General features: G+C 39.9%; 1 protein-coding gene across 2 annotated transcripts in view; it reads left to right on the top strand.

Annotated features, from left to right (window-relative positions):
- The window catches only part of SRGAP1 (SLIT-ROBO Rho GTPase activating protein 1), a 151,626-nt gene that overhangs the window by 100,459 nt on the left and 38,345 nt on the right, over positions 1-12,822 (top strand). For both annotated transcript variants that reach the window (XM_075428406.1, XM_075428407.1), the window contains exons 6-10: positions 117-245; positions 7,557-7,778; positions 8,535-8,636; positions 11,289-11,486; positions 11,606-11,690. In XM_075428406.1, the coding sequence (XP_075284521.1) occupies positions 117-245; positions 7,557-7,778; positions 8,535-8,636; positions 11,289-11,486; positions 11,606-11,690 (736 nt within the window). The remainder of the gene's footprint in view (positions 1-116; positions 246-7,556; positions 7,779-8,534; positions 8,637-11,288; positions 11,487-11,605; positions 11,691-12,822) is intronic.

Raw genomic sequence — 12,822 nt, 5'->3', positions numbered from 1 at the left:
CTGACAACTAAGATTCATTCTTCTTAATAGGAATGTGGACTTGAATTGTTACCATTTTTTGCTACATATCGGAAATGAAGTGATTCAAATACATTAATATACAATCTTTTTCCTAGCGTCAAGCCAAATATTCTGAAAATAAGCTGAAATCTATTAAGGCCCGTAATGAATACCTGCTCACCCTTGAAGCAACCAATGCTTCTGTTTTCAAGTATTACATTCATGACCTTTCGGATTTAATTGACGTAAGTATTGGCACATTTGTTTTTATGTTTATTCTGTTCAGGAATAATACTTTTCTTTTTTTTCATTTTCAGAGGGAATACATTAGTCATATGGGTTGCCTGCAATACATTTATCATTCAGAATATTGTATGGTGTAATCAGCAGATTTTCCATTTAGCTTTATATTTCACAAAATAAAGTGCAATAAGATGCTGAACCCATTCCTTGAAAGTTAGAACATTATGTTTTCTTCCCACGTGGCAAGAGAAAATATGACAGGAATAACACAAAAAAGATAAATGTTTCTGTTTAGTACTATAAAAGGATTTCTGGGGTACAAATATTTTTTACAAGATAAGCTTCTTAAGTGGGCATCTAATAATGGTATTTTAACTCAGAAGAAGGCATTTCCTCCGTGTCTTCAAAATCATTTAGTTTCATTCAGTTAGTCATTGAATCAAATATACACTGCTTTTTATTCTTACTTCATGTAATTTGCAGAACAGCCACAAGCCATCCTGTACTCTGTACTGTCAACAGAATTGTTACTGATTTTCATTAAGTTATTCCTATGAGAATGTCCTAGGAGAATGAGGTTGTACACTGGTGTTGTCTTGTGCTAACATTTGGTCTCCAGAACCTGTATTATCGACCATTTTAGATGATACAGAGGGAGGATCCCACACTCTGTCATGTTCTTCTCTCTTTGTAATCTGACCACGTATATGACAGAGAAAATTTGGGGGCAGCAAACCCAAGCTCAATAATATTAATTTACTAGCAGTGCAGTGTTAAGCAAGTCAGTGGGTACACCTCTGTGGCCCATACGAAATGCTAGATACTTGAATATGCTTTCTACTGTAACGATGTCATTTGTTTTTTACTGTTGTACCATTCACATACAGTCATTTCTGCTGGGGCGTTCGTCACAAAGGTAAGTCAGCTAAGCTCTGGTTTGTAATGCAGTAGAAATTAATGCAGCATTGGACATGAGATTTCTGACTTCTACTGTCTGGAGAAGCAAAGCTTGACAGAGAAGGGGAAAAATGTCTTCTTGAGATGAATGGACTAAGATAGCTGCATGTATGTGTTTTATGTTTTCTAAATACTGAGTTGGGATGTTTTTACATTTCTGTTTTCCTGTAATTTATAAAATATTGGCTGATTTTATTATAACTTTTTCCTTTTCCCATTCAACGTTTTTCTCTCCAAATGGTTTTGCTCCTTTTTTTTCTTGCCTCTTGCTTATAAGAGATGGTGATGTATCTTTTTGGTGTTTTCAGTACTTCTTGCTGTCTGAATCTCAGCATCTCTTCTCTTCCTCTTTCCTACTCACTGTTGTATGTCTCCTCTTTTCTGATTTCTTCTGTTTTATTCTGCTGTGTATTGTCCCTGTCTAATCTACACCCATGCACCTGCACATACTGCTGCACCCACCTGGCCTGCCCAGGTGATGAAAACATTTGTCAGGATCCTGATGGGTAGATGGTCAGGGCAGAAGGCTAAGGACAAGCAGCATACCTGCTAGGGTACTACCCAGATGAGAAGTTGTCCCTACCTAGTGGATGATTTTCCTGATACTGCTTAGAGGAAGGTGGATTTTTAGCTTCTAGTTAGGGCATGTCTGATAAATGTGAACTTTCTGAGTTCTTCCTGGCTGCTGGAAAGAAGGAAAGGTCCCTTTCCCTCTGTTCCCAGCACCCCCACCCCTTCAGAGGTTGGAAAGATGGTGATTTTGTCTTCTCTCCTGCCTTCTCTTTCGGAGCTCACATTTCCCAGTGAATGTCTCCAGTGTGTGTTTCTACTTGGTTAAAACTTTCTCAGGTTGGAAAATGCCCCTGATTCTTACCCATTTCATCAATGTCCACAGGGGTCACCGTAGCAGTGAAAGCTGAGGGGAGGGCCTGGAACTTCACAAAGAATTACGAGGGGAGGAGAAGTGAAGCTTTCTGTGCATACATATACAAAGACCAACACTCTTTGGAGTTAGTGTTTGTGAATATATTCACACTACCATTGAGACTAGAGCTTTCTAGCTGCTAGCTTTTAACAGAAATATGCATTCTACAATATTTAGTAACACAGGACAACGATACCTATTTTGCGTGGCTTTTTCCAAGCCGTGGACCGATATAGACAGTAACATTCTTTTGGCAAAATGGCTTTAGAAATGACTCTTCCCTAAGGAATTTAGATGGAAAGTCTAGCTGCCCTTTGCATCACTGTTTTGTAAGAGTAGACTGTAAACATGTGCAACCAGAATTTGCTTCAGAGCCAATTTAATGTGATTGTGAGCTTGTTTAAATGAAGTGTCTTTCAGACATTTGTATTTAATCAGAATATGCTGTGAAATATGCTGGTATCTAGACAGAGTGTTTACTACTTGACAAAGGAAACGCTTTTTGTAAATGCAAGAGTCTTGGCAAGATTTGGGGGTTATATCATTGGAATGTGAGACATGCTTCCCACTGACCATATGTTGCAACAGTCCAGACTATCTCATTCTGTAAATCTATTAATGTAATGGTACGGTTCGGAGTTTTCAGAGCAGTGGTGGCGATTTCATTCTTTGTCCTCTCTACTTTGTCCCTATCAGCCTGCCTGCCTTTCCGCACTTGCGTGAACTCTCTCTTTGCCTATACAGAAGGGTGTTACTTCTCCTCTGTGTCTGCATTCCAGTTAACATGGAAGGGATTTAGATCTCCCCAAGCTGTTGGTGTTGCCCGTAAATGAAGCTGAATGTTTTCCTACATTACTGAAAAATATGTCTGATAAAAATGGGATAAATATATGAAGGAATGCAGTGAACTGTTCAGTATATTTTTTGCAACAAGGTTGAGGAAGGCTGGGGGATTTTTTTTTTCTTTTACAAAAAAATAAGTATAGTTTTTTCGTTGCGATTCCACTGCATTTTCCATTTGTGAGGCTCATATGGAAAAATCCTAAAATACAGTTCCTTAGCTGAACTGAGTCTGAACTGTTCAACTGCTTCATTTCATTAACAAAGCTCAGGGCTTCTGACTTAAAATGATGAAGTGTTGTTCATCTTAAGCTCTTGTGATAAAGGCAAGATAAAAATATTGCTGGAGTCTTAGCTGTATGTTTTAATGCATGTAGCGACCTGAGGGTTGGTACCAACATTTGCAAAGAAGTAGAGGGATAAACAGGATTTGATAGGCACAGCATACTTCTGTCCTTTGCATACTGTACTAGAGGAATTTGAATCTTCTGTGAAATATTTCTTCTCTGCTGACTATTTAGTAGGATCTAGTACAAGGGGAGGACAGGATTAGTTTTTTTCTTTATTTGTAGCCTGTAAAAAATAGCAAAGATTACCTTTTAGCTAAATTAAATAAGCTTTGTCTAATATGTAGAAATTTTTTTTAGGATTGTGGGTTTCGGGGAAACAATAGAGTACACACCCCTGCTAATCTGACTGTTAGTATCTACATCTGTCCATATGGCACGTATTATTACTCATTTACTTGAAGATTTCGATGTAATTGAGTTTATTACATTTACCTGGGTATAAGAGGAATGTAAAGACCTTTTTTCAGACTTACTGTGCACGCATATGATCTGAAGATAAATGCTAGGAAATAGTGATCAAAATAATTTGTCTGTAGTTCTGCTGCTGGAATAAATAAAATATTCATGTGTTGGTCTTTCTTAGAGTGGAGTTTCTGAATCTCTAATTGCAGTCTGCATGCTTTGGATGGTTAGGAACTTAGGGAACATTTAGCTATTATGAACTTAATTTATTCTGTAAAGGTTCTTTGTTAATCATTCATAGAACCAGCTTTAAAACTAGGCTAGAGTTTGTGGAGCTCACAATCTTTATTACATAAGTTCTCATAAATATGATATGTACAGCCAGATCTCTTTGATTTGAATGTTGATGTCTGTGTAACAGGAAGATTAGAAAGTGACTTATTCAGAGGTTAAGGCTTTTTTTATCAATTTCTCTCTCCATTGGCATTAGAATTTAATTATTATTCCTGAAATGAAATGAAAAGCAGCTTGGTTGTTTGGTTGAAGCTCTGTGCTAAGCACTGCAGTTTGTTTTGTTCAAGCCTAAATATACTCTGGGGTGCAATAAAGACAGTAAATGCTCTTGAGACTGCTTCAGATTTAATTCCAAATAAGAATAAAATGCAAATTACAAAATTAATTTTTCACACATATCCCAAATGCATCACTCATCTCCCGCCACTTTGCCCAACCAAAAGTCTTTATGAATCCGGAAATGCAATAAAATTCATAGTCTATGACTTCACTCTCTCATTTCTCATCTTCATGTCTTGCTGCACCAACTGACATCTCATCTCTCTAGCCCATAGATTGATAGCAGATCTCATTAGCCATGCAGGCTGTAGCCTTCGTGTGCTGATTAGTGAACCTCAAAGATTCGTATTTATTTTGGCTAACAGTATGGTTGCTTGCTTGAACTTTACAAACCTTTCTACAAATTTCCACAGATTTTTTTCCTGAAAATCATGTATACATGCATGCATGTGTGTGTATGCATCCACATACATATGTACTTTTTTGCAACACCAGAAAGGTTGGTGATTTTTTTTTTTTTTTCCCCAAGCCTAGTCAGACATGATGTGGTGTGGGTAGCAGTTTAGTGGCAGTACCCGAAATTTTTAGTCTTGGTAATGAACAAATACAGAAGTGCTATCTCCATTATAGACAACTCTCTTTCTAAACCATCACTAGTACTCACAGATTAAAACAGTACTCCTGTTTCTGAGTAGCCATGAGTTGATATTGTGACAGACGCATTCCCCAGCTAAAATTATCTTTGTCTCCGAATTTTGGAGAAAGTGGACTGTAGTCTGGAGGAAGTAAGAGTTGTGATGTCTTATTAGTGTTTATTTTGCTTAAGAAAAATAGCGTTGCTCATACAAATTCTATTTTTACTTAAATTGTTGAAGTAAAATTCCAAATTTGGGCATTTTAAATTCCATTCAAAGAGCCACCGGTGTTAAGGCATTAATTCAGGTTTTGGGTTAGTTCTTGTTTGTTCTGCTGGCATTGGCATTGCAAGAAAATACCTTAGTCTGACAGGATATTCTGCTTCACTTGAAGAATCCTTGTGCTTGGCTGAGAGGCTATATTTGTTATCCTGTTCAGCTACCATCACCTGCAAAAGGTGACCATGGCTTCCACTCGTAAGCAGGTGATAGCTGTAAAGTTCTTGGTACTGTCACAGCATAAAGGCTGCAACCATATATTCCAGCTTACAAAAATCCGCATCAGAAACCCACACATCTCTAACTTTAAATCAATAAGCTTTCTGTTAATATTTGGATTAATCCTCTAGAGCCAAAATTCAGGCTCGAGATGCCTGTAGTTTTGTAACACATGGGTAGTTGGCCATGCTGAACCTGGCATTGCCCTCCATTTCTCATTTCCTCTCAGTTTAATCTTCCGTGAGGTCTCTCTGAAACTAATGCACATGAAATAAAACAGCTGTCCTGATCCACTTTCTTATCAGCACTTTTAGTCTGTCTTTTTCATCCAAGATAGTGAATTAAATATGAAATCTGATTTGACACAGACAAGAGAAAAACACCAAGAGACTTTTCCTTTTAGAAACAATATTTTTTAGGCTGGGGGTCTTTGAAATATGGATGTGCTTTAGTATAAAAGTTGAGTGGTTGTTTTGGCAAGTGCAGCACAGATTTCCATTCTATGAATGCGAAAGAGAGAGGTTAGCCTGTGTGCGTTTGATTGAACATGACATCTTTTTTCCGTTTTCTTTAAATGGTTCAGCAACTGGTTTTTGGAGAGCCACTGTCCCATCAGCAGTAACTACCTGGAGTACTCACAGGACTGAAAGCTTCTGGAAGTTTTGTTGTGAATAAAACAGCCCTCTGTTGTCAGATTTCAGAGAGCAGTTTGATCACTAGTCATTAGTGCACCTAACACAAGGTGTGAGGGGTTTCTTTCTCTTCTACATACAGGTTTAGGTATGGTAAACAGGTTGAAAACTCTTTCCCATGCAGTGTGTGCATCTGTATGTCTGTCTGTCTCCCTCTCCCTCTTTTCCTCTCCTTTTTCAAGTAAGTAAGAGGAAAGGGAGGGGAACATGATCCCATGAGTCCTAAGGGTTTGTAATAGCTGTGAGGGAGGTATGCATATAAACATAGTCTCCAGTGGACTGAATTCAAATTGCTTCTTTACCCAACTGCATCGCTCTACCTGTGAGTCCTGCAGCGAAGGATGATTTTAAGCTGCAGGTGGGCACCCGGGACGGGTGGTTGGCGGCTGAGGGATGCCCTAAAGCAGCGTGCTCCCTGACTGCCCTAGCCAGGCACTGGCCTCCGACTGGGACAAATCTCTCCTGTTTGAATAAAGAACATTGTTTTGCAACTGTTAGCAGACTGATGTGCCACTATTGGGTTGACAGAGAGGTTTGCCATGCATTTGCCATTACCTGGAAGCTCACTGAGCAGAAGCTAATGCATATTGTTTACCGTGTGATGTGAGGAGAAAATTAAGGAAACAATCACTTGATAAGCTAGTACTGTGACATTTTAAAAATATATTCAGCTGTTCCTCTAAAATATTAACCAATCATGAATAATGCAAACCGAGGGTGTTTAAAATTCAAGAACAAACACTTTATGTTCTACCAATTAGGTTTCAATTACATTCCAGTATTATTCTCACCCCTAGAAAAACAGACATAAATGATGACTGTCTGCATTTAGTAAAATTATGTACATTGCTGGCTCTGTCTGAGCACGGGAAAGAAGGTATTTACAGTAAATACGTTTTCACCATCAGGGGAAGGATGTTAAACCATTCTCATTGCATCAAAAAGTGTCTTAGCTGGGTCACTAATGCAAGAGGCAGTTGTGGGGTTTTTTTATGGTGAGCAGGAATGGCTTCTTTTTCAGTGTGGTGCTAGCATTGACTTAGATGGTGGAGTTGTATCAGGATGGGTTTAAGTAGATGATCTGAGGCTTGCATATGACAGTATCAAAAAGCCCGCTTGTGTGTGGAGTCCCAGACATATTCTGTGTAAATACAGTAACTGCACATCTGTATCTGATAAATAAATGCAATCATGTTGCCATACTTTTACACTTGATGTCTTTTCTAAAACTGTCCTTTAATCTGTGCAATAGAATGAAGATACTAAGTGCTTAATGTCTTGACCCCAGTATTGTATTTTAATGTACAAGATATTTTGTAAAGTACTTTGAAGACAGAGGAATTTCAAGACAAAAAATTTTAGTGATAATTTGTAGCTTGGGATATTGGAATGATGTTCCTCCTTTATAATTTATTTTCTTTTACCTTTATTGTGTTTTTAGTGTTGCGATCTTGGATACCATGCTAGTCTGAACAGAGCTCTAAGAACATACCTTTCTGCAGAGTATAACCTTGAAACTTCCAGGCATGAGGGCTTAGACATCATTGAAAATGCAGTTGACAGCTTGGAGCCACGAAGTGACAAGCAGAGATTCATGGAAATGTACCCCACTGCTTTTTGTCCACCAATGAAATTTGAGTTCCAGTCTCATATGGGTGATGAGGTCTGTATATTGACACGTATCCCCACAGTGACTGTTTCTGTGTCTGTATACCAAGATAAAGAATTTATCCCCTTTTACAAAGAGTTTGGTAAAAGCTGTTATTGCTACCCAAAAACAAGTGGATCAGCAATAACATTTTGCAAAACTGGCAGCACTGTTCTAAGCTTCTTCAGAGTTCTCAAGTAAAAACTGTTATGTGTTACTGTGTTCTGTATCACTCATAATGACATTGCTGCGGATTTGCTGGCCAACCTGTGCGCAGCCCAGCGCCAGTGTAAGTAGTGCCTTTATGTCTTCACTACCAGCCTCACTAACAGAGCTTGTGGGTGCTTATTTGAGAGCAGCCTTTTCATCTTCTTCCTCCCCTATTTTATCGTTTGGAGATTTCAAGTGTACTGAGTACCACAGCTGTGCCCTGCTCTGCTACGCCAAAGGCCAGTAGCAAAGCAGAATGCAGAATCACCCGTGTACATCTTTATTTGAAGAAACTCCAGGGTTTGCATTTCTGTGTGATAGAGAAGTGACACAAAACAGGCTCACAGCAAGACTGTGCTCTCCAGTTATAAGATGTGGTGCATAGGTCCACATATGTAACGCATAAATACTTTCGATTTAGATGGACACATTTTGTCGTCTGCTTTATTAAGTTTTAGTGGCTTTGGTAGGAATTCGCCTAGTTTTAAGGAGAGCGACCAAAGACTATTGACTGGTTTTTTTCTTCCTTGAATCTCACAGCTCTTTTTGATTCCTTATTAGGTTTGTCAGGTCACTGCCCAGCAACCTGTGCAAGCAGAGCTTATGCTTAGGTATCAGCAACTACAGTCACGACTGGCCACACTCAAAATTGAAAATGAGGAGGTAAGATCTGTGTCTACATGAGCTATGCATTGAACACCATTTTCAGAAAGCTGCAGTGTTTTCTGCCTTGTCAAAAGCATGTAAATGACCCTGAAATGGCTTTGATCTGTATGAACTGTTTTAATTCTAAAAATCAAACACTGGCAAATATGCTAAGGTAGATCCTTGTCTGCTTTATAGAGGTTTGGAAATTCATCTTTTACCTGTCCATACATTCACGTTACTGAGTTCTGTGTTTTGCAAATGCTTCAATGAAAACTTTTTAGAGCACATATTTTTAAAGTTTTGCAGCAGAAAGCCACTGAGCACGGTTATTGTCTTCTGTGACAACCCTCTGTCCAGTCCCCAAATTGCTACTTCTGAAGTACAGAGGAATTTGGCCCGTCTTTTGTGGTAGCTGAGTCAAAATCTCTTGTGCTCTCAGCTACAGCTATTTATAAACATGAGTACTGAATGCCTGTGATGGGAATAGCTCACCTAGGGAAATAAAATGCGTTTTTCTGTAAAATACAGTAAAGCTATGCTGTTCTCTTTCCCCTACTCTGGCAGCAGAAAGAGGCCTCCCAGGGAGGAGAAATTGCGCTTTTATCCAATTTAAGGCAGTGTTAAAAGCCCTCAGTTTCAATGAGAATGTGTTCCTAAACTAAAACATGGGGATGATTTAATTTCTTGGTGTAGTTTTTATAAGTTATCAGGATTCCAGTTTTTCTCATTCTATTTTATGTGCTGAGTGCTTAGAACAAAGTATTAATGTCCATGAGATATGTACAGCAGTCTTTAAAAAATCCCACTTCAGAAAGTGTCTCAAGATAACAAAGACAAAAGGAAGGAGAAAGATCATTTCTTTCAGCGAAGTGAAGTGCAAGGGGGTAGGGGGAGAAATCCTGTTGGCAGGCACAAAAAGGATATTTGCCAAGACTGGACATGTCTATAGAAGTGTGCGTGATTCTGTTAAGTTGATGCTACTAGAGACTCTTCCAAAGAAGAACTGGGAGGTAAATCACATCATTGTAAATCCTGCCACTTACTTTATTGCATTGCTGAAACACTGCATCCCGTGTTCCATGGCCTCCATGCCCTGGTTTCTGCCATGAGCGACCATGCTCTCCATAGCTTGTAGGAAGTCCTGTGGGGCTGGTGTAAACTGTTCTTTCTCCAACCCCCTCCTCCAGCTGTGTATTCCACTTCTGCACTCTAAACATCACTGTCCTCCACACCATAGCACTCTTCAGAATGGTGTCACAGATTTTTATCTTGGAAGAACATGTTGTTCTGGCAGCCAGATCCTTCCATGTACGTGTTCAACATAACATGTTGACCACACGTGGTAGACTTGACCCTTCAGAGCAGTGGATCATCTCTATTGCATGTTGCCCCAGATTAGGGACCATCATCAAATCACATCACATTTCGATGTGACATTCCTCAGGGAGTCAGTGTTGGAACTGGCGCTGTTTAACATCTTTGTCAGCAACATGGACAGTGGGCTTCAGTGCACCCTCAGCAAGTATGCTGATGACACCAAGCTGTGTGGGGCAGTTGACATGCTGGAGGGAAGAGATGCCATCCAGAGGGACCTTGACAGGCTTGAGAGGTGGGCCTATGTGAACTTCATGAAGTTCAACAAGGCCAAGTGCAAGGTGCTGCACACGGGTTGGGCAATCCCAAGCACAAATACAGGCTGAGCGGAGAGTGGATTGAGAGAAGCACTGAGGAGAAGGACTTGGGGGTGCTGGTTGACCAGAAGCTCAACATGACCTGACAATGTGCGTTTGCAGCCCAGAAGGCCAACCATATCCTGGGCTGCATCAAAAGCTGCATGGCCAGCAGGTCGAGGGAGGTGATTCTGCCCCTCTGCCCTGCTCTGGTGAGACCCCACCTGGAGTCCTGCATCCAGCTCTGTAGCCCCCAGCAGAGGAAAGACATGGACCTGTTGGAGCAGGTCCAGAGGAGTGACAGAAATGATTCGAGGGCTGGAGCAACTGTTCTGTGAGGAAAGACAGAGAGTTGGGCTTGCTCAGTCTGGAGAAGAGAAGGCTCTGGGGACAACTTGTAGCAGCCTCCCAGTACCTGAAGGGGACCTGCAAGAAAGCTGGAGAGGGACTTTTTACAAGGGCTTGTAGTGATAAGACAAGGGCTAATGGTTTTAAACTAAAAGAGGGTAGATATAGATATGAGAGAAGTTCTTTACTGTGAGGGTGATGAGGCACTGGAACAGGTTGCCCAGAGAAGCTGTGGCTGCCCCCTCCCTGGCAGTGTTCAAGGCCAGGCTGGATGGGGCTTTGAGCAACCTGGTCTGGTAGAAGGTGTCCCTGCTCATGGCGGGTGTGGTTGGAACTAGGTGATCTTTAAGGTCCCTTCCAACCCAAACCCTTCTAAGATACTAATTTCAGGAAAAAAATGCTTGAGAGTGCTATACATCCATGTTTGTGGCTTGTACCATGGTAAAGCAGAGAACTAGATAGGAAACCTAATCATGTCATTCTTCTGTTACTTAGAAATCTGTTACAGTACATCTAATATTTCACATTCACACACCAGTTTGATAGGGGGAGCATGCCAGAGAATTATTTTGAGTAATAAGCTTCCCTTCTAAGCTGTTCTGGCATGTATTTATCTTCCCATTTGATAAATTGTGATTTTTAACACCAGGTTAAGAAAACAACAGAGGCTACCCTGCAGACAATACAAGACATGGTCACCATTGAAGACTATGATGTGTCAGAATGTTTCCAGCACAGTCGCTCAACGGAGTCTGTGAAGTCAACAGTCTCTGAGACATACCTGAGTAAGCCTAGCATTGCAAAAAGAAGAGCTAACCAGCAGGAAACAGAGCAATTCTATTTCATGGTAGGTTGGTTGGTTACTCATTCATGTGATACAGACCGAACACCCAAAGTAAACATTATGCAGAAGTTCCTGGAATTTGTGTGGCATACATAGTAATAGATTGATCTGCATCTCTACAGAAATTCAGAGAGTATCTGGAAGGTAGTAATCTCATCACAAAACTTCAAGCAAAACATGACTTGCTGCAGAGGACACTCGGAGAAGGTAAATACCACACAATAAACTGAAAAGTGATTCCAGACTATGCAATGAACCCACTGAAATGCCAAAGGTATGCAGGAAAAAAATTACAAAACTTAATCTATGCTTAACTTAAAACTTAACTTAGTTGTCCAGTAAGCATAGATTTGATTTTTACCAGTCATAGCTTTGGTGCAGTGGTAAGAGCACACACTATAAATTGATTTTATTTCTTCAACAGATATTTATTTCCACTGCACAGATATTTAGACAAGTGACTATATTTGGAAATGGAACTGTTGAATGAAAAATCTCGTGTCTGAAAGGAGAACTAACACAGTCAGCGCAGGATGATTTAAGAGCTGTGACAAATTTACTGTTTTTACTTCCTAATGATTACTGTTGACTTGAGGTTTCTTTAACAGTTGGGGGAGAGATTTTTTTTTTTTAAGCATACAAAATTATCCAGGATGCATCTCTTACAATGGCCTCACTAGTACAATATTTCTGACACCTGGACACAAATGTCCTTCTTGCAGCCTAACAACTTAGTGGAGCATTTATGAAAGGTACAAGGTGAAATCCTGACCTCGCTGATGTCAGTAGTGAGACTTTTATAGACGTAATTTAATGTTGGGTTTCTACAAAGTATTTGCATATTGTGAACTGGAAAGAATGAAAGCTTAATGAATAGCTCTATACCTGTTGATTATCATTATGACATATAAAATTACTGCATTACAAATTCTGATAGCAGAGAATTGTCCATTGTCCTGAACACTCTCCACAGTTTTAAAAAATACATCTTAAAATATAAACCAAGTCAGCAGATGTCCGTGATCAAATGAAGTGAAGCTGAATTAGGGCAGTAATGAATCGGGCACTATGCACAGCTCCAGCCCACCGCTTACCAGCCCTCCCAACAGGCACTTCCTCATCGGCCAAAGGGAAAAGGAGAATCACACTGCAAGCCTGGAGGAATGGCTACACAGAGTGTTACAGACTTGAGAGGAAGTGAATTACAGCACAAGGAGTAAAATCCTCTCCTGAAAGTTGAAGACTGTAATTCAAAGTTCAGACTCAAGAAAGGAAACTTGTAGTCTAAAGAGTGTCTCTAAAGGATGCGTCAGTTTATTTTCTTCTTACTGCCAAATAT

Source organism: Opisthocomus hoazin, chromosome 8, assembly GCF_030867145.1.
Source record: "Opisthocomus hoazin isolate bOpiHoa1 chromosome 8, bOpiHoa1.hap1, whole genome shotgun sequence".
Lineage (NCBI taxonomy): Eukaryota > Metazoa > Chordata > Aves > Opisthocomiformes > Opisthocomidae > Opisthocomus > Opisthocomus hoazin.
This window is presented reverse-complemented; position numbering and strand designations above follow the sequence as displayed.